An 18527-nucleotide genomic window follows, 5' to 3' on the forward strand; every position below is an offset into this window, starting at 1 on the left:
CGGCTGCCAGTATTCAAAATGGCGCCGATAGCCTTTACCCTTACTATGTCACAGGGGCTACCGGTGCCATTGGTCAGCCCCTGTCACATGGTAGGAGCACAAGATGGCGCAGCCATCCAGTGCTCCTACCATGTGACAGGGTCCAGCCAAAGGCACAGATACCCTGTCACATGGTAAGGGCAAAGGGCCATCGGCGTCATTTTGATTAGTGGCAGCCGACGGCCCGGGAGCAGGAGATCGCTCCAAGGACCCCCACTGGACCACCAGGGTACCTGTAAAATGTTTTTGGGGGTTTGGGAGAGTGGGGGAAGCTAAGGGATTAGTTTTAAAGGGTCGGGGTGGGTTTAGGGGTTATTTTTGTGTGCCTTTTTCCCCGCCCTCTCCCAAAATGATAAGAGAACCCCCACGATCAATATCGTGGGGCTTTCCTATCATTTTTGGGGAACCCCCCGATTTCTGACGATTTTGAAAATATTGTCCGATATTTTCAATCATCCAAAGCCCGATTCACATCCCTAGAATTTACCACAGGTGGACTTCAATCAAGTTAGAGGAACATCTCAAGGATGACCAATGGAAACAGGATGCACCTGAGTTCAATTCTGAGTGTGGTAGCAAAGGGTCTGAATGCTTATGTAAATGTTATATTTCAGTTTTGTTTTTTAAATTAATTTGCACAAATTTCTACAAACCTGATTTCGCTGTCATTGTGGGATATTGTGTGTAAATTGAGGAGGGAAAAACTGCATATTATCCATTTTAGAATAAGGCTGTAATGTACCAAAATGTGCAAAAAGTGAAGGCAGTCTGAATACTTTCTGAACGCACTGTAAATACCAACAACATTAAAATCCTGATTCCTAATAAAATTTGTATAAAATTATATAAAGCACTACCGAACTCTCAAAATCAGCTATTGTCTGTATAGTTTTATACATACTGTATATATAATATATTTTTTTAAATCAATGTGCCTATGAATGGATAATTCCTATGCAAAACTTTATGGGGGTGGTCGTGAGAAGAAGACATTTTTGCCTGCACCTCTGCCTTCGCGTTTTCTCAGAGCCTGGTAAATTGGAGACGGTCCCTGGGAGGCAGCGTCTGCCTTACATTAAGGGTTTCCCTCTGCCTCACTGCTTCACTTCATTGTCGACCAGGGACTGTCTAGCTTGCTTTCCCGCAGCCCTTGCTTGGAGGAAGGGAAGGTGGGGGCTCCTCTGCCCGCTCCACGTTTTGGAAAGTTCGATTCCGGGGTGAGACTCTGCCTCTCTGCCCCCGGCCAGGGGGGTGGGCCGGGTCCCCCCCCTTCCACATGCCCCGTGGCTACCAGGGGGCTTTCTCCTGCCTGGGCTGGGCTGGGGGGCTCCGATCGTCCTCTGCAGGGGGAGAAGGTGGCGGCGAGCATGGAGCCGTGGAAGGGCTGCAAGTGCCCGTGAAGAAGGTCGCAGCGGGTGGGCCGAAAGGCACCGGGGGCGAGGGAAGATGGAAGCCGGGGGGCACGGGCACGGGCACGGCGCGGAGAGTGCCCGGGACTCCGATCGCCAACTCCGGCTGCGGCTCTGCGTGCTCAACGAGATCCTGAGCACGGAGAGGGACTATGTGGGGACCCTGCACTTCCTGCAATCCGTGAGTATCCCTTATTATGATATTATTGTTACGGGTGCGTGTGATGTCCCGGTCCCCAGACAGAAAACAAACAAACGGGCTAGTAGCAAGTCACCAAAGTATTTTTTTTAATGATTATTATTTTTTTTAAGTTAAAATAATACAAAACATCTATGGCGCGATAGAGGATGGGATAAGTGTGGTTGCCTTTTTTTTTTTTTGCCGATGTGTTTGGGGGGGGTCGTATTGGGAAGGCAGCAATATCCGTTCCTTGGCACCAGTAACAAAACAGGGTCAAGTGAGTGGCGGGGAAACAGGCTGGAGACACCAATACCGCTTCATGACTTCGTGTACGGGAGCCCCTCGGGACGGGCTTTTGAATGGGAGGATTGATCAAGATGCCTCTCCCTCCCCTCCTGCAATCAGCGGTACCGGGGGACACCCACTAAGGCACAGCGTGAGCTCCCCTTATACAGTGCTTCCTTTTTAACAAGTCTGGGGCTTCACTTTTCATTGAAAAAAAAAAAAAGTTCCATTTAGATTCTCAGTGTGTTCAGATGGCAAACTCGGGACTGAGTGGCTTATTATCAGGGACTATACTATGAAACGACGATTCTTTTGAGTGGAAAGGGAGAACCGTGATTGATCCCTTTTTAAGAGCCCAATTTACTAGCTTGGGGGTAATTTTCAAACGCATTTCTGCATGCTACAACACTGTTGTCCGCGCAGAAATGGCATTTTATAAATTTGTCCATCCACTTTGCGGGTAAACCTGTGCCTTTATGTCATGTTCGCAAGCAAGGCTACCTGGGCATCGAGGAGGCAGGCGTTCCTGGGAGTGGAGCTTTCACTTAGCCGCGTACTTTTAAAAAGGTCAGCGCGGAGGCTTGCAAGGGAAATGAACACGCTCCGCATAGCAGGCGTGCGTTTTAGCGGTGGGACGATTTTCAAAGGAAACACATGTGCACGCGTTTACCTGTGATGTTACAAAGTTACTGCCCCCCCCCCCCCCCCCCCCCCAGTTTTTTGCTCCTATTCTGAGTGCCTGTGGTGAAAATGCTTAGTTAACGGGGCCCCTAGCTTAACTGGTGGCAAACAAAGAGTTAAAGCTGGGAAGCCGGGAGAGCCGAGCAGCAGTAGCAGCAGGAAAACGCTTCTGCTAACTGATCTCATCTCGGCTTCACAGGTAACCCAATGTCAGATGGGAGGAATACATCAGGGCTCCACTTGCATGGGTGGGTTAGAATAGAGAACCTAGCGGTTCTGTGCCCCGAGGAAAGCCGTCTTAACACTCTCGATTAACCGGGGGGCGTGCTGCTGGGTACGCACACACCACTGTTTAAAAAAATAGGAACTTTTTCCACAGCTAACTTTACCCGGCAAGAGAGGGGGGGATGGGGGTGGCTTTTCTGGCATGGCGTGGAGTTTTAAAATGTGCAAGAAAAAAAACATCTAAAAAAAATAGTGAGCCCTAGTGATGCAAGGGAGGAGCATACCTATTATGTAAAATGTGGCTACTTTGCCGCCTCCCTTGGTTTTACACCCCCGACCCCCTCCCCGCGTTTGCTCTCCTAAGCATGGATTGATCTGAACCCTTCTCCCTCTCTGGCAGGCTCCTTCCTCTGGCTTTGTCTGCGCAGTTCTTAAGATTCACCCAAGTGGAAAACAGCCTTAAAAAAAAAAAAAGAAAAAAAACAACCACCCCACAAAAGAACCCGACCAACAAGAAAGGATGTGGTTGTTTATATGAGCTTCCACCTACTTAACCCCCTCCTTTTCTTCCCTCCCAATTCTGTTTAAAGTAGAATTATTAGTCTTTAATTCCGCGCACTATCATTAACGTGTCAGATTCATGAAGGAATATTCTATCCTGAAAACGTTGCACTGCAAGGGAGGAGGAAATCCTCTGTCCTAAGTCCTGAATTAGAAATTGTGCTACGGGCGGCTTGGGATATCCACGACACTTGGCTTTGAACTTGTGCTAAAAAAAAAACAAAACAAAACCGTAATTTGCCATTAAAAGAAAGTACAGGAAGTGTTTTGGCGTTGCGCCGAACTCTTGATGACGGCCCTTGCTTGTTAGGGTGCAGCCTTCTGACAAGCAGCTCATCTCGAATACCAGTTTGCAGCATCTGGGAGCAGCGGCCGTGCGGAACGTCACTCGGCCGAGGCCCAGCTGTCAGTCTGACGCTTGGTTTAGGGTTGGTAGGCCTGTTAACCGTACGTTTTGGCGAGGCTTTGGCATCAGGAGCCACGCCCCTTGCTTTCGCGTTTTATGGCTTCAGAAACATGCCGGCAGCCATCTCTGGGGCGGGTGGCCTGGCGCCTCAAGCATTGCCTGAAAAGCCCCCGAAAGGTTGAGGAGAGAAGTACTGTTGTTATCGGCATGTACAAGATCACACAGGAGGGGAGGGCCTGAGGACTGGTTCCAGCCCCTAGGCCGCATGGCCTAGGTCCGATCCCTGGACATTTACCCCTGTCACATGACAGGGGCAAGGCCAGGTAAGGCGCCATTTTGAAAAAAAAAAAATGGCATTGGCTGGGCTGGGTGCTAGGGGGGTGCCCCAGCCGATGCAATAAATCAGCTCGGAAAACGGGCACTCGGTGTTGAGTGCCCGCTTCCCTAACGCGTGCCCAGCACCTCTCCTGGGCCAGAGATGGAATATTTTTAAATGAGGGGTTGCGCTGCCAAGCAGGCGCTAGGGAAAAATTTGTGCCCCTAGCATCTCCTTGGCAGTGGGCGCCCAGGAGGAGGTGGTTGTCAGGGGGTTAGGAAACGGACACTCAATTTTATGAGCGTCCCTTATCCTAATCTGACCGCCAGCACACTTTTTTTTTTTTTTTTTTTTAACCTTTTGGTTCCTCCGACTTAATTTCACCACGATATTAAGTCGGAGGATGTACAGAATGTAAAAATGTGTGGGTTGGGAGCACATTTTTTTAGGGGGGGGGGATCTGGGGAGAATAGCTAATAGCCTCATCAACATGCATTTGCATGTGATGATTGCTATTAGTTTTGCGGGTTGGGGGGGGGGTGTTTTGGACGCTAATCCCTTTATAGCACAAGGGGGCTGTGGTTGCGTGTCCAGCCGCGCCTTAAACAGTGCGCTCGCTGTATCGCCCCGGCCCCTGTGTTTTCCAGTTGTTTAATAAGCAGCATTGCAGTTCAAGAGCCACCAGCTCCGAGGGTGGGGTGCGGGGAGCTGAGCACCACGGATGCACTTCAGGGAAAGGATGTCTCTGTCTGTGGTGACTTCCCCTCCTCCCTCACACCCTGCTAGGGTTTCCTCCACCGCTTCACTGCAGGTGTTGGGTTAGTGGTTTGAGATACACGGCCAAGTGTTTTGACACCGTCCCTGTCAGAAGCTTACCATTAAAAGAGTGGCCTGTGCTTGTTAGAACATCACTGGGATCAGAAAAAAAAAAAAAGAATGCAATGTAAAGAACTGTTTTATATGTGTATTGCCCTGTTACGGTCGGGTAGATGGAGATGCAGGTGAAATGAAGAAGCATTAAAGGCTCCCTGAGGGTTTATAATATTGCTAAATATAGTGCTACAGTACATTCTCAGATGAGGAGAGTAACCTAATCTCTTCCCTCCCAGGTAGTGCTCCAGGCCTCTGCTGAGTATATCTGGAATTGTCCTACTGCCTACAGCAGCTCCCTGAGAGGTTTAGCTTGGGGTCAGAAGGCACATAAAGAAAAACCCAGAATTGTGAAGAAAGTCACTTTCATATGGCTTTTCCCCTCCATCTGAGAGCGTATAAGAACGCTTGGCTAAGTTAACATACTCCTTTAAAGTGACTCTCCTGAGATCACACAGAGAGTCAGTGGCAGAGCCACGGGAATCTTCTGAGGGTTGTCCCTTTGCTCTACCCACTGGCTCACATCAGCTTCCCTGGTTCAGTTTAAAGTCGGTGCTTGCTGATTGAAACCCCCCCCCCCAAGCATTTTTCTCTCCCATCATCAGTATAAGTATCGTCTTTTGGGCCACGTGCCTTAGGATAAAGTAAACCACATCACATGCCGACAACGGATTCCCTGTGCTGCTTCTGTGTAATTTCCGCTGTAGCCACAGGTCACACGGTTTGTTCTTTTGACTGCGTGCTCCACCCATCTCGGAGTAGGATGTTGTCTTTCATGGTTCTCCAAAACTTGGAGTCAGGCAGTTGCTCTCTTTCACTGCTGCAAGAGCAGGCTGAAGTGAGACCAACTCTTCTGGGGTCTTCACTGTTCTCTCTGCTGCCAAGATTTAAGGCCTCATTTCCTGGAGATGAGCCATATTTTTTGCAGGGTGCAAAATTTGCCAGCTGGTCTGTTTTAAAGAGAGGGTGGGGGTTTCTCTCTCAACAGACAGCTTCAGAGGAGTGTGATTGAGGAAGGCATTCCTGCAGTAACGGGCTTGGGGCATGCCACTGGGTTTTTTGTTTGTTTGTTTTTTTTTAATTAAATAGCCCCTTGCATGTTTATCCATTATTATCATGGTCTTCCTGCATAGACATAGGACGAAAACTTATTCGCTGACATTGAAATGCCGGCACCTTAGCCAGGTGGTTAAGGGTACGGACAGACCTCACCCCTCCCCCACTCCACACTTTTATAGTATGTTGTCTGGAGCTTTCCCCTCTTTCCCCACATTGAGTTTCACCTCCTACCTTCCCCCCCACCCCATCCTTCTTAGCGAGTGCAGAGAGGCTGTGGATAAAACAACTCTCACCTGGCTTCCATCAAGTGGTTGCATCCCTTTCCTGCCACCTTTCCAACTCATGTGAACAGTGTAAACTCAGAAAAAAAAACCCCCAAACAGGATATCAACAAGGCGGACTAGCCCTAGTAAGATTAAAAGGAAGAGATAATCGCTATAAGCAACAGGATAAGATCTATTTTTCACTCACTGACAACCTTTTTATTTTTCATTTTAAACTAAGGAAGATGTCTGGCTGGGGGAAGTGCTGGATATGTTCTTCTCATTTAAATTGGCAGGTTTTTATTTACCTTGGTTATTATCTTTTATCTCATTGTTAATCTTTCTCTCGCCTTCTCTACATTCCAAGTTTACATTTTATCCCTGTTTTATTGTAACTGCTACTTTATTCTTCTATCACATGTTAATGTTCTAAGTTTTTTAAAGTATTTATCCTTTTATCACACCCTGTTATTTGTAAACCGGCATGATGCGACTCCTATCGCGAATGCCGGTATATAAGAAATTCAAATAAATAAATAAATAAATATTTAGGCCCTGCACCAGTACTGAGCATGAAGTGAGGTTGCATTGATAGAAGGATTTGCAGTCATGACCACCTGGAAGGTAACTGACTGTATCCTGAGTGCTCTAAATGAAATGAGAAACAGTGTAAGGTCCAGAAACTTCCCCTTGTGGCCATTTCAGGTTTTATAAGATGTTGCCCTACCTTTCCTGTAGTTTGGTCTCTGGTGCCAGTATGTGTTAGCTATGTTGCCCTACCTTTCCTGTAGTTTGGTCTCTGGTGCCGGTATGTGTTAGCTATGTTGCCCTACCTTTCCTGTAGTTTGGTCTCTGGTGCCGGTATGTGTTAGCTATGTTGCCCTACCTTTCCTGTAGTTTGGTGTCTGGTGCCGGTATGTGTTAGTTATGTTGTTCTACCTTTCCTGTAGTTTGGTGTCTGGCGCCGGTATGTGTTAGTTATGTTGCTCTACCTTTCCTGTAGTTTGGTCTCTGGCGCCGGTATGTGTTAGTTATGTTGCTCTACCTTTCCTGTAGTTTGGTGTCTGGCGCCGGTATGTGTTAGTTATGTTGCTCTACCTTTCCTGTAGTTTGGTCTCTGGCGCCGGTATGTGTTAGTTATGTTGCTCTACCTTTCCTGTAGTTTGGTCTCTGGTGCCAGTATGTGTTAGCTATGTTGCCCTACCTTTCCTGTAGTTTGGTGTCTGGTGCTGGTATGTGTTAGCTATGTTGCCCTACCTTTCCTGTAGTTTGGTCTCTGGTGCCGGTATGTGTTAGCTATGTTGCTCTACCTTTCCTGTAGTTTGGTGTCTGGTGCTGGTATGTGTTAGCTGTGTTGCCCTACCTTTCCTGTTTGTTTGTTAACTTTGCTGCCACGAGATCTTATGCTCTTTCGGGCCGATGCAGTAAAGTGCGCACTGTTAACCCCCGTTTGGCCGCGCGTTTTCCACGTGCTATTTTTACCCCTTATACAGGGTAATAGCGTGTGGAAAACGCACGGCCAACCCCCCCCTCCCCCGAAACTAATAGCGCCCGCAACATGCAGATGCGTGTTGATGGGCCTATTAGTTATTCCCGCACGATTCAGAAAGTAAAATGTGCAGCCAAGCCGCACATTTTACTCTCAGAAATTAACTCCTGCCAAAGGCAAGCGTTAATTTCGGCCGGCACTGAGGAAGTGTACAGAAAAGCAGAAAAAACTGCTTTTCTGTACACCCTCCGACTTAATATCATAGTGATATTAAGTTGGAGGCCCCAAAAATAAAAAAAAATTAAATTAAATTAAAAATCTGCCCACGGCCTGCGGGTTGGAAGATGGACGCTCAATTATGCCGGCGTCTGTTTTCCGAACCCGTGGCTGTCAGCGGGCTCGAGAACCGATGCCGGTAAAATTGAGTGTCTGCTGTCAAACCCGCTGACAGCCGCCACTTCTGTCAAAAAGGAGGCAGTAGGGACGCGCTAGTGTCCCTAGTGCTTCCTTTTACCGCGGGCCCTCATTTGCATTTTTTGTTTTTCTGAATCACGCGCCCAGGAGGTTTTTCTGTATTGGCCCATTTGTAGGTGAGTGGGATGGGGATGGGCTTTTTGTTTTGAATTCAGGTTGCAGGTTGCGTGGTGCATCTTTTTCAGGGCTGGAACGGACTTGATTTTCTCATGGATGAAAATAGTTCTAGTTGCAGGAACAGTGACAAAAGCGACAATGAGTTCCCTTGTGCCAGTAGGTCCAAACTCCCTCACCGCCTGCATTGTGCCTTGCTCAGGAACGAGATGTACATTCGACAAACATAGTTTATAAGCTTTAACTTGCCCCGAAGCAGACAATATTTTTGTCGCAACGCTGTCAGTGTCAGGTCTGTTTTGAATAACTGGGCACTGAGATATCTATCACTGAAGCAATCACTTACGCTGAGCCGCTAAGCTAATTTTTCTTTGTTCTTCTCATCATTTATTCCGTGCTGTGGGATCTACTCCCTTGGAGGAATTTGTGAATTTTACATGGAATAAGGTTTTCATTTTCTATATATTTGAACCTTTTTTTCACTTGCAAGAAAAAAATATAAAAATTAAATTTCAGAAATAAGAACAGAATAGTGGAGGTTATATTGACGTAACTGAGACAAACTGGTATATGATTATACCCCGGTGGTTCTTAGCTGTGATTGTGATCCTGGCTTCTAGCATATCATATGATACCAGAAAATATCTTTAAGACAGTCCAACCCCTTTCCCTTAATTTATATTTTGATTATAATTAAGGGGTGATTTTTCTAGCTTTCTTGTGTTTTGGTAGTAGACAACATACAGTCTGGAAGTGTAGCACAAGGAGCTTTCAAGAGCAGACGTTCCGTCTTGGGATGTAATTTCAACATGAGACTTGGAGCACACATGTGCTCAGCGCATATAATGTCCCAATCACTAGGGCAAATAGCATCCCAACAGGGCTTGCACCCCGCCATGGATTAGCCTGTTAAGGTTTTACGAGAAGGTTGGCAGACCTGTTGTCTTTTCTCTAAAATGATTCCAGTCTCTCCGGTGGTCACACACAAGAGCCTGCTAATCACCTGCTAAATTTGGAAAGTTACCCTTTTCAGTGCTGTGACGAAAGTGATGCAGTCTGAATGTCTCCACCGTCTAGACTCTAGATAGACACAACCTCTTTCTCCTCTTGGCAGAGTAGAGTGACCTGGGGAGTAGGGCACACCCAACTGTGCATAACAAGGCTGCAGACAGCAACGTTTTTCATGAAATCCCCAGAAGAAATCCAGCTTGAATTTGCAAGGCTCTCAGAACGCAAGGCAGCCTGCAAAATTGAATTAGCATTATTGGCATGTGGGGAGTTCAGTTTAAAATATTTGAAGCTAGACATAGTAACACAGTAGATGCCTGCAGATAAGGACCATTTGAACCCCCTGCCCGCCCAGTGGTTCCTTCCCATGCTGTTTTAGCTATGGATGTTTCTCAGCTGTCAGCCCTGTCAGCTTTATAGCTTGCAGGAGATTTTGTTTGTTTCTTCTCTTTTTTTTGCTGTTACAGGGAGTGTAGCCAAGGCAGCCTCCCACCCAGGCTAGGAAGCTTGCCACCTGCCCCTTGACTACATCTGAGAAGGCAGGCCTTGGGGTTTATGCAGACCCAGCGTAGACAACTGGCCATGACTGCCACATTTTGAAGGCATGAGAGGAGATCTGGGTTTTCCATGTGCCGGCTCAAAGCCAGACGAAATATGGCCCAGCCCTGGGCCCAGCACGGCCATGACCAAGATCTTCAGGCGGAGGTGGCAATAGAACAACTCCGTACTGACTCTTTCAGGAAGTGCGAGCTCACAGACCCTGCGGTGGCCCTGCCCCCTCCTCCCCCCTCATAGACTTCCTGTTACCATGGAAACCTGTGCAAAGGGTGGGGCTTCTGTAGGGCCCGAAAGCATGTGGACCCTCACTGATCTTTCTTCTAGTTTGTTGCCAGAACCAGAAGATCTCTGCTGGGCCTGGGACTGGTCAAATGAGGTGAAGGGGTGGGCCGGAGATGGGGGAAGGGAGAATAGGAGGCAGAGGATCTGGGAAGAGGCCATGAGGGAGGGTAGGAGGCAGCGGGGCTCTTGCTGTGTTCTAAAGTTGTAATGAAAGTTGAAATAAGTCATCATAATGATGTATAGTGGGGGGGGGGGGGGGGGGTGCCATTTTTTTTTTACCCCTAAGAAGGCAGTTATGCCTTTTACAAAAATGTGCATTTTGTGGCTTCAGCTGGTCTGAGTCCCTTAGTGTGACAGAGGTCTCACTAGGCCTTGCCTTTTTGTGATGTAAGTTCAGTGCCATTGTGCTGAGGAGGAGCATCACCTAAGACCTGTCGGCTGCCAGACCCCAAGGGCGAGGTGAAGCTCCAGCCGGTCCTGCCCAAGGGGCCTCTCCGCCATTTGTTTGTGCAAGCCTGGTGGGTTCACCCAATAGGTTGCGCCAATTGCACCGCAGCACGAAGGGTCCAGAACCCCGATCAGTGTAACATTGGGAGGTGCCAGAGGAGAGGCATTCTGCCTGGGGAAAGTCCACCAGAGTCAAAGACTGATTTAACCAAAACTCAGCCAGGGGCTCGAGAGAAAGGAAAAGGAATCCTTGAGGAAGATTTCAGCTACCCAACAGGTACTGGGAGGGCCCAGGGTGGAAGGGGTCCCCGTCCCAAAGAGCTGATCCGTGTTGGGGCAGAGGAGCTTGAGTAGAGACTGAGATTTGCTTTTTGGTGTTGTGTGCCAGGCTTTTGGACTTTGTTTTTACCTCGCCATTAGCCTCAGTAAAGACTCTTTGTTTTGAACAAGAGCACAAGTGTCAAGAGTGGTTATTTTTGAATACTTGTAGCTGGTGTGCCGAAGAGCCCCAGAGACATAAAAACCCTAAGGGCCTTGAAAAGACTGAACCCCCCTCCCCCACAGTGTGGGAACCCTGGGATGTCATGGGGGCTTTGACTGGTCTGTGGCTCTCCCCATGTGCCCCCTGTGTCCAGGACCAGAACAGGATGGGGGTTACAGAAGTTTATGAATACGAACATGTATTTTATTGGGTTTTAGTGGGAACCAGTGGGCACTTCTGGTGCTCTTGGGCACCAAAATCTTAAATCTGCCCTGCATGTTGGTTGACCGTGCCGCATCGTCTTCAGGGCTTGTTGCAGTCATACTGCTGCTCATCGGCTTTGTCATCTCCTCTTTTCGACTCCCTTCCATTGTGGAAAGATGAGCATGTAAGTTTACATCCATAGTCCAACACCCAGGCCCACACCCATTTCTTTTACCCTCCCGCTCTTCTCACATCCTGCATCTGACCCCAAGCGGGTTTAAACTTGATCGCCCTTTTGGCTTCCATGTAACCAAACGTGAAAGTTTTTTAATGACTGGAACGTCAACATAATAACATCCCAATTCAAAAAGGGAAGAAAAATTTGGAAGCCACCTTCTATTACCCTCTAGATTTTGGAAATGTTTTCAGATTTTTGAGGAAGTAAAGTGTTGCGATTCTACTTGTGGGACAGGCCCGCAAGCGGCTCACTCACCTCCTGAGTCCCGGACACCGCCAAATCCTGATGCCGACGGGCGTCGCTTCTGTCTCTTGGTGCGGCCTTGTGCCGGCGTCACTGCCTTGCCTCTCTGTGTGGCTGGAGCCCTGCTTTTCCCAATGCTGCTTCTGCTATCCTTGTGGCCTGGAACGCCACCTCCACAGCTCCTGCTCCTGCTGGAGAGCACGCAACTCTTGAAGATTTAATGGAACTGCAGTGGGAAAAGCCCCACGGCTCTACTTGATGATGTTCTTCCTGCAGCTCTATAAAAGGGCCCTTCAGTTAGTTCCTTGGGGTCTTTGCAAAGGTCTGCTAGCACCTTCGAGGTCCTCCATTTGCCTGTTCCATGTTCCTGGTCTCCTGGTTCCTGTGATGTCCTGGTCTCTTCGTTTTGTTCTTGAATCCAAGTCTTCACTTTGTTCTTGAACCCAAGTCCTTGCCATTTTCCTGGTTCCAAGTCTTCGTCCTGTCTAGAGTCTTCAGAGTCTTCGTTTTTCTGGCTCAAGTCTTTGGAAATCCAACCCTGGTTCCTGAATCTGAGTTTCTGAAGCCTAAGTTCCTGAGTCCTGTCCCAGTCTTTGGAGTTCTTTTCCAGCTTCTGCCTTGTTCCAGAGCCCAGTGCCTGCACCTCTATTGCCTTGGACCGTGATCAGCCCACAGGTTGTGTAGGGCACGCAGCTGTGCCGGACCTCCTCAGAGACTTCATCATGTTCCAAGCCCTGATGCCAAGTCCTTGTTAAGTTCCAAGTGCAGAGTCTATGCCGCCATTGACGTGGTCCATGGCCAGCCCACAGGCTGTGCAGGTTGCGCTGTGGTGCAGGGCTGACCCAGAGCTTCTTCATGTTTCCAAGTCTTTAGTGCTTTCGCTAGGTCCAAGTCTTCAGAGTCATGTTCAAGCCTTCGTCATGTCTTGAGTCCTCAGCCTCTGTCTGTCCTCATGCTCAAACCACTTCCAAGCAGTAGTGTGAAAGGGCTTTTGAATGACTGGAGGTTGAGTTTCCCTTCTGGTATGTGTTGGACATCCAAGTGTTTCTCTTCCAAGTCAAGTGTGTTCCTAGTTCCAAGACAAGAGTATTCCCTTTCCAGTCAGCCTGTGCCCGGATGCGTTTGCCCACCAGCGGCATGGACTGTGACCAGTCCCGGCTTGTGCAGGTCACGCCACAGCACAGGGGTTCACACTCTTAAGCATCCGTCCATGTTCACAACATAAAGAAAACTCTAGGCCAATGCTAAATGAGATGTGCTTGGATCGTGCGTACAGTTTAAATGAGTTTTATCTTAACATCAGGTATTCAATACACCAGCTCGAGTTAATGCAATGAAAAACTTCTAGGAAACTATAAATTGTGACTACCAATGAACCGGTTTCCTTCACATTTCTTGCCTTCCTGTAGACTACTTTGTAATTTGAAATGCTCGCACCAAGAATAGAAAGCTTTTTACCTTAGTCTGAAGCTTTGCCATAATGGGGTCTGGTGTCTTATTCTCCTCTGAGTGATAGCAACAAGACCTGGAAAGTCCATCGGCTGAGACTCTGCCATTTCCTATTTTGTTTCGTCCAGGACAATGAAATGAAAATATTTGCTTTCCTGCAGATTCTTCAGCTGTGTGTGGGAATTAAGGAGCACCGCCTCCACTCCTGCTGCCTACCCCTGCCTCTCCCCGTGAAACGTACACACATGCACACTTTTTTCAAGGGCCCACTTCTACCCAAGTTGATGTCTCAAGATCTTGAGAATCTCATTCTTGTCTGCTGGCTGCTAAACCCTGTGAGTGCTTGGTTTAAAGCGGGCACCATTAGCCCAATTTTTAACATGAAAACCATTTAGCCAAAATGCTATTTGTGTGATTTTCTGTTTAATTTATAAGCCAGAGGGAGTGCATGGAGACTCTTTTATTTTAAGTTCCTCTTACATCCCCTTCCTTGAATGAAATTTAACCCAAAGTAGTTTTCAACAGAGTAGAAGAGAAATCATAATAAAATAAAAGATCGATACAACACATAAATAAAAATATCAATACATTAATAAGTCAAGAAGCAGCTGAAACCCATCCCACTCTCATTAGGAAGGCAGAACCACTCAAATAAATCATCAGCATTGTGTCCCGCATTTGACTTTAGCATAGACAGCACATGAGTGGCTTTGAGAAATGGTATTTATATACAAATAGTGTGTCTATAAAAATGTACTTTATAGATCTCAAATCTCAGAATTGGAATGATAACAATCTGTTTTCCTCATTGAAATCCTTACGTAAACAGGCAGATTTCTTTTTGTTTTCTTTCACGAGCCGTAGAGGATTTGCCGTGACCTTAAAGAGAGGCCAGTTCTCCCCAGAGAGCTGTTGATCGGACATTTTGGCTGCGAGTAGTCTGCTAGCCAGCCTCCTTCTGTGAATGGTGACCTCTGCCCTTGAAATGTAACCTTTACACGGAGTGAATATTCCCTGTAAACACATTTTTATACTTTACAAAAAATGGTTTAAAGTGAGAGATTTATGTAGTTGGTTAATGGGAAGAAGCATGCACCCAAGACCTTGTGGGATGGGGTGTGTATTGAAAGGAGATGCTTAGGACACACTTTCCTATCGATTTCCGTCTTCCTGATCAGCACCTCTCTCTCTCTGTTCATGTCCAAAGTGCCTGACTTTAACCTGACACACCTGATAGGGCAAAAATGTTCACGTCTTATCCTGTTTGACTGTTGGGCGAGAATGTTATTATAAATGGAATGTGAAAAAGACAAAATATCGAGGTGAAAGTAACTGGTAGAGCCTTATCTTTAGAGAAGAATTTAAGTGTGCCGGCTGAGTGGCAGCGCCATGCAGTGCCATAAGGAAGGTCTCTTGTTCCATCGCCAAGGCCGGTCTTCTGCTATCTGGGTCTAGGGATGCTGTGGAGGCAGTATTCACAGCCCCTGGGGTGGGAGTGTGGTCATCACTTAAGATTTGACAGGCACGTAGGGACATGTCTTTTTTACTTTTCCATCACACTCACTTTTCTCACAATTATGGTTGGTGGTTAAAAGGGTTTTAGAAAGATTGGATCTAAGGACTTTTTGGTTTTGCTGTTGATCACTTATACATTGCCCACGGTTCCTTTTTGACTTCTTTCTGGATATTGTTTGCATCTTTGCTCAAGGGTGATGCATGGTAGCTGACCTTTTACCTCACATTTTTACAGTGTCCCTTCAGAAAGAGCTTACCATCTTAAGTTTGAACATATGACTGCACGATCTTGCATATGGTGGTCATACAGTAGATGGGGGCTAAGGAAATAGAGCTGCAGCCTCCAGGTACATAACTCAGCTCTCTAACCGCAAAGCGATACTGCCAGTGAGTTGGGTGGGTGGGGGGAGGAATTATTTGGGAGAGAGGTCGCCAGCTGGCTAGACTCAACCTGAACAGACTGAGTCATTGCATTTATGGGCTTGTAGTCCTGCTTGCCTTAGAAAGATCGGAACTACAGATCCATAGATGCAATGGGGGTAAAATCAGGACTGGCTGAGCCTGACCAGATGACCTGGATCCAATTGGTGAAGCTTATTGGCAGCCCTGACCTCACAAACGGTGCCAGGAGAAGTGCAGAGAACAAAGTATGGCTTTCAGTACCATGCTGTAACTTAAGGGCCACATAACCCTTTCCCAAAGATTTGTTGTTCACAGTCCACGTCTGTCACATTATTAAGACCTTAATGTGTTTTGTTTTTTTTTCTCCAAAAAAATATGCTGAAATTTTAGCAGTTCCTATGCCAGAGAGCCCTGCATGTTGTGCTTTTTTCTTTATGACAACTTGCAATATGCAGTTTGTTGGCTCTTGCTTACAATCTAGCCTCTTTATATTATGGTATGACGTTCAGTCCTTGTTGACGGAGCTGCATTTCATTCAGTTTGCTGTCCTGGATAGATGATCCCAGGAAAAGCTGTGAGCAGTGAGGAGATGATGTATCATTGCAACTGAAGCCTGGTTATCTCAGGGAACACACTGATGCTGGTGATGGTTTTTTTTTATGGTGATCTCGGTGAGATCTGTCCTATATATATTGTAGACTTTTGTACCTTACTGTGGTTCTCCTGCATACTGAATGGAACATGGGAATGAAATGTGATATGGTGGGAGAGGGCATAAAATCAGTAATGCCCAGTGTGAATGAGTCATGCGGGACAGGCCCAGGTGCACCCAGAAAGAAATACTTGCTTAACTTCCCACACACAAGCAGACTGTGATACATTACAGGAGGACCTTGCAAGACTGGAAGATTGGGCATCCAAATGGCAGATGAAATTTAATGTGGACAAGTGCAAGGTGCTGCATATAGGGAAAAATAACCCTTGCTCTAGTTACATGATGTTAGCTTTCATATTAGGAGCTACCACCCAGGAAAAAGATCTAGGCATCATAGTGGATAATACTTTAAAATCGTCGGCTCAGTGTGCTGCAGCAGTCAAAAAAGCAAACAGAATGTTAGGAATTATTAGGAAGGGAATGGTTAATAGAACGGAAAATATCATAATGCCTCTGTATCGCTCCATGGTGATACCACACCTTGAATACTTTGTACAATTCTGGTCGCCGCATCTCAAAAAAGATATAGTTGCGATGGAGAAGGTACAGAGAAGGGCAACCAAAATGATAAAGGGGATGGAACAGCTCCCCTATGAGGAAAGGCTGAAGAGGTTAGGGCTGTTCAGCTTGGAGAAAAGACGGCTGAGGGGGGATATGATAGAGGTCTTTAAGATCATGAGAGGTCTTGAACGAGTAGATGTGACTCGGTTATTTTCACTTTCAAATAATAGAAGGACTAGGGGGCATTCCATGAAGTTAGCAAGTAGCACATTTAAGACTAATCGGAGAAAATTCTTTTTCACTCAACGCACAATAAAGCTCTGGAATTTGTTGCCAGAAGAGGTGGTTAGTGCAGTTAGTGTAGCTGGGTTCAAAAAAGGTTTGGATAAGTTCTTGGAGGAGAAGTCCATTAACAGCTATTAATCAAGTTTACTTAGGGAATAGCCACTGCTATTAATTGCATTAGTAGCATGGGTTCTTCTTAGTGTTTGGGTACTTGCCAGGTTCTTGTGGCCTGGTTTTGGCCTCTGTTGGAAACAGGATGCTGGGCTTGATGGACCCTTGGTCTGACCCAGCATGGCAATTTCTTATGTTCTTATGTTCATGGGTCACGGTTTTCTCCCATTTTGTATGTAAGCCCCCTATGTGTTCAAAATCTTTTCTAAGATGCATCCTGCCACTTGGTCCCTAGAACATAAGAAATTGCCATGCTGGGTCAGACCAAGGGTCCATCAAGCCCAGCATCCTGTTTCCAACAGAAGCCAAACCAGGCCACAAGAACCTGGCAATTACTCAAACACTAAAAAGATCCCATGCTACTGATGCAATTAATAGCAGTGGCTATTCCCTAAGTAAACTTGATTAATATCAATTAATGGTCTTCTCCTCCAAGAACTTATTCAAACCTTTTTTGAACCCAGCTACACTAACTGCACTAACCACATCCTCTGGCAACAAATTCCAGAGCTTTATTGTGCGTTGAGTGAAAAAAGAATTTTCTTTGTTTAGTCTTAAATGTGCTACTGCTGCAGGATGAGCTGCTTGTCTTGCTGCTCAGGTTGAGTGCTGCCTGCATCATTAACTGATGAGAGGACTGGGGTTGGGATGGGGAAGGGGTGGATTGATTGTTTAGAAGTGCCAATTGGATGAAGTGCCGTTGTTTGCTTCTGAACAGCTGGATGTTGTATAGGAGTTTATCATTTAGAATTGTTTGTTCCCAGTACGTACCAGGATCAGTCCAGACAGCTGGGTTATGCCTCCCCTCCAGCAGATGGAGTCAGAGAGAAAACTGAAAGCACCCCCTAGATATACTGGTGTGCCACCTGCGATCCCTCAGTATATTCTCTGACTCCAGCAGATTGAGAGGCATAACCTGCGGTCCTGGTCTGGTCAGTTTATCGGTACTGGGAAACATTTAAAGTAAAAAAAAAAAAAAAAAAAAAAAAAAGTTTTTTTGAATTGGGCTAGCTGAGCCACTTAAGTCCTGTTGGGGACAGGCAGTGAGCTATTTTTTCCCTTAACCCCGGCCTGCCAGCGTGTTCTTGGACCCGGAGGGGGTGGCTAGTTCACCCGGCGCGCTGTATCTGTGAGGCTCTTTCCTCACCTTGCTTTTGGCGCCGTTTTTGTGTTGCAGCTCCGTTCTCTTCGCTGATGCCGCGGTCGTCGCTCTGCGTGTCCTGTGGGGGGGCGGGGGCGCGACTCTCCCGAGAGGGTCTCTGTCCCCGATGTTTTCCCGGGGGCGAGGGATCCTCTCGGGGGCCGAGCGCTGCCCGCAGCAGGTCTCCTCTCCCCTCTCCGTCCCGGCATCGCAGCGCTGCAGGCAGTTGTTCTCCGGCCCCTCCTCCCTCGGGGAGGAGTGCGGCGGCCATCTTGGCCACGAGGCAGGCTGAGTCGTCAGCGTCGGAGGAGGAGGAAATCTCCCCTCCTCCCTCTCCTGGTGCACAGAGCGCGCGCTCCCAGCCCGATTTGGGGACTCCTCGAGCCCCCCCCTCTATTGATGCCCCGAAGAAATGTTTGAAAAGGGCGGTCCCCTTTTCTTCTGATTTTGTGCTCCTAATGCACAAAGCCTTTTTGCAGGCAGAATCCGGCTGGGAGGCAGAGGCGCCCGCTCCC

At 47.3% G+C, this 18527-nt stretch overlaps 1 protein-coding gene across 2 annotated transcripts in view; it reads left to right on the top strand.

Moving 5' to 3' along the window:
• Positions 1-1127: 1127 nt before the first annotated feature.
• PREX1 (phosphatidylinositol-3,4,5-trisphosphate dependent Rac exchange factor 1) overlaps positions 1128-18527 on the top strand; it is a 411313-nt gene continuing 393913 nt past the window's right edge. For both annotated transcript variants that reach the window (XM_029611388.1, XM_029611389.1), the window contains exon 1: positions 1128-1629. In XM_029611388.1, coding sequence (XP_029467248.1) covers positions 1486-1629 — 144 coding nt within the window. In that variant the 5' untranslated portion in view covers positions 1128-1485. The remainder of the gene's footprint in view (positions 1630-18527) is intronic.

This window comes from Rhinatrema bivittatum, chromosome 8, assembly GCF_901001135.1.
Source record: "Rhinatrema bivittatum chromosome 8, aRhiBiv1.1, whole genome shotgun sequence".
NCBI classification, from domain to species: Eukaryota; Metazoa; Chordata; class Amphibia; order Gymnophiona; family Rhinatrematidae; genus Rhinatrema; species Rhinatrema bivittatum.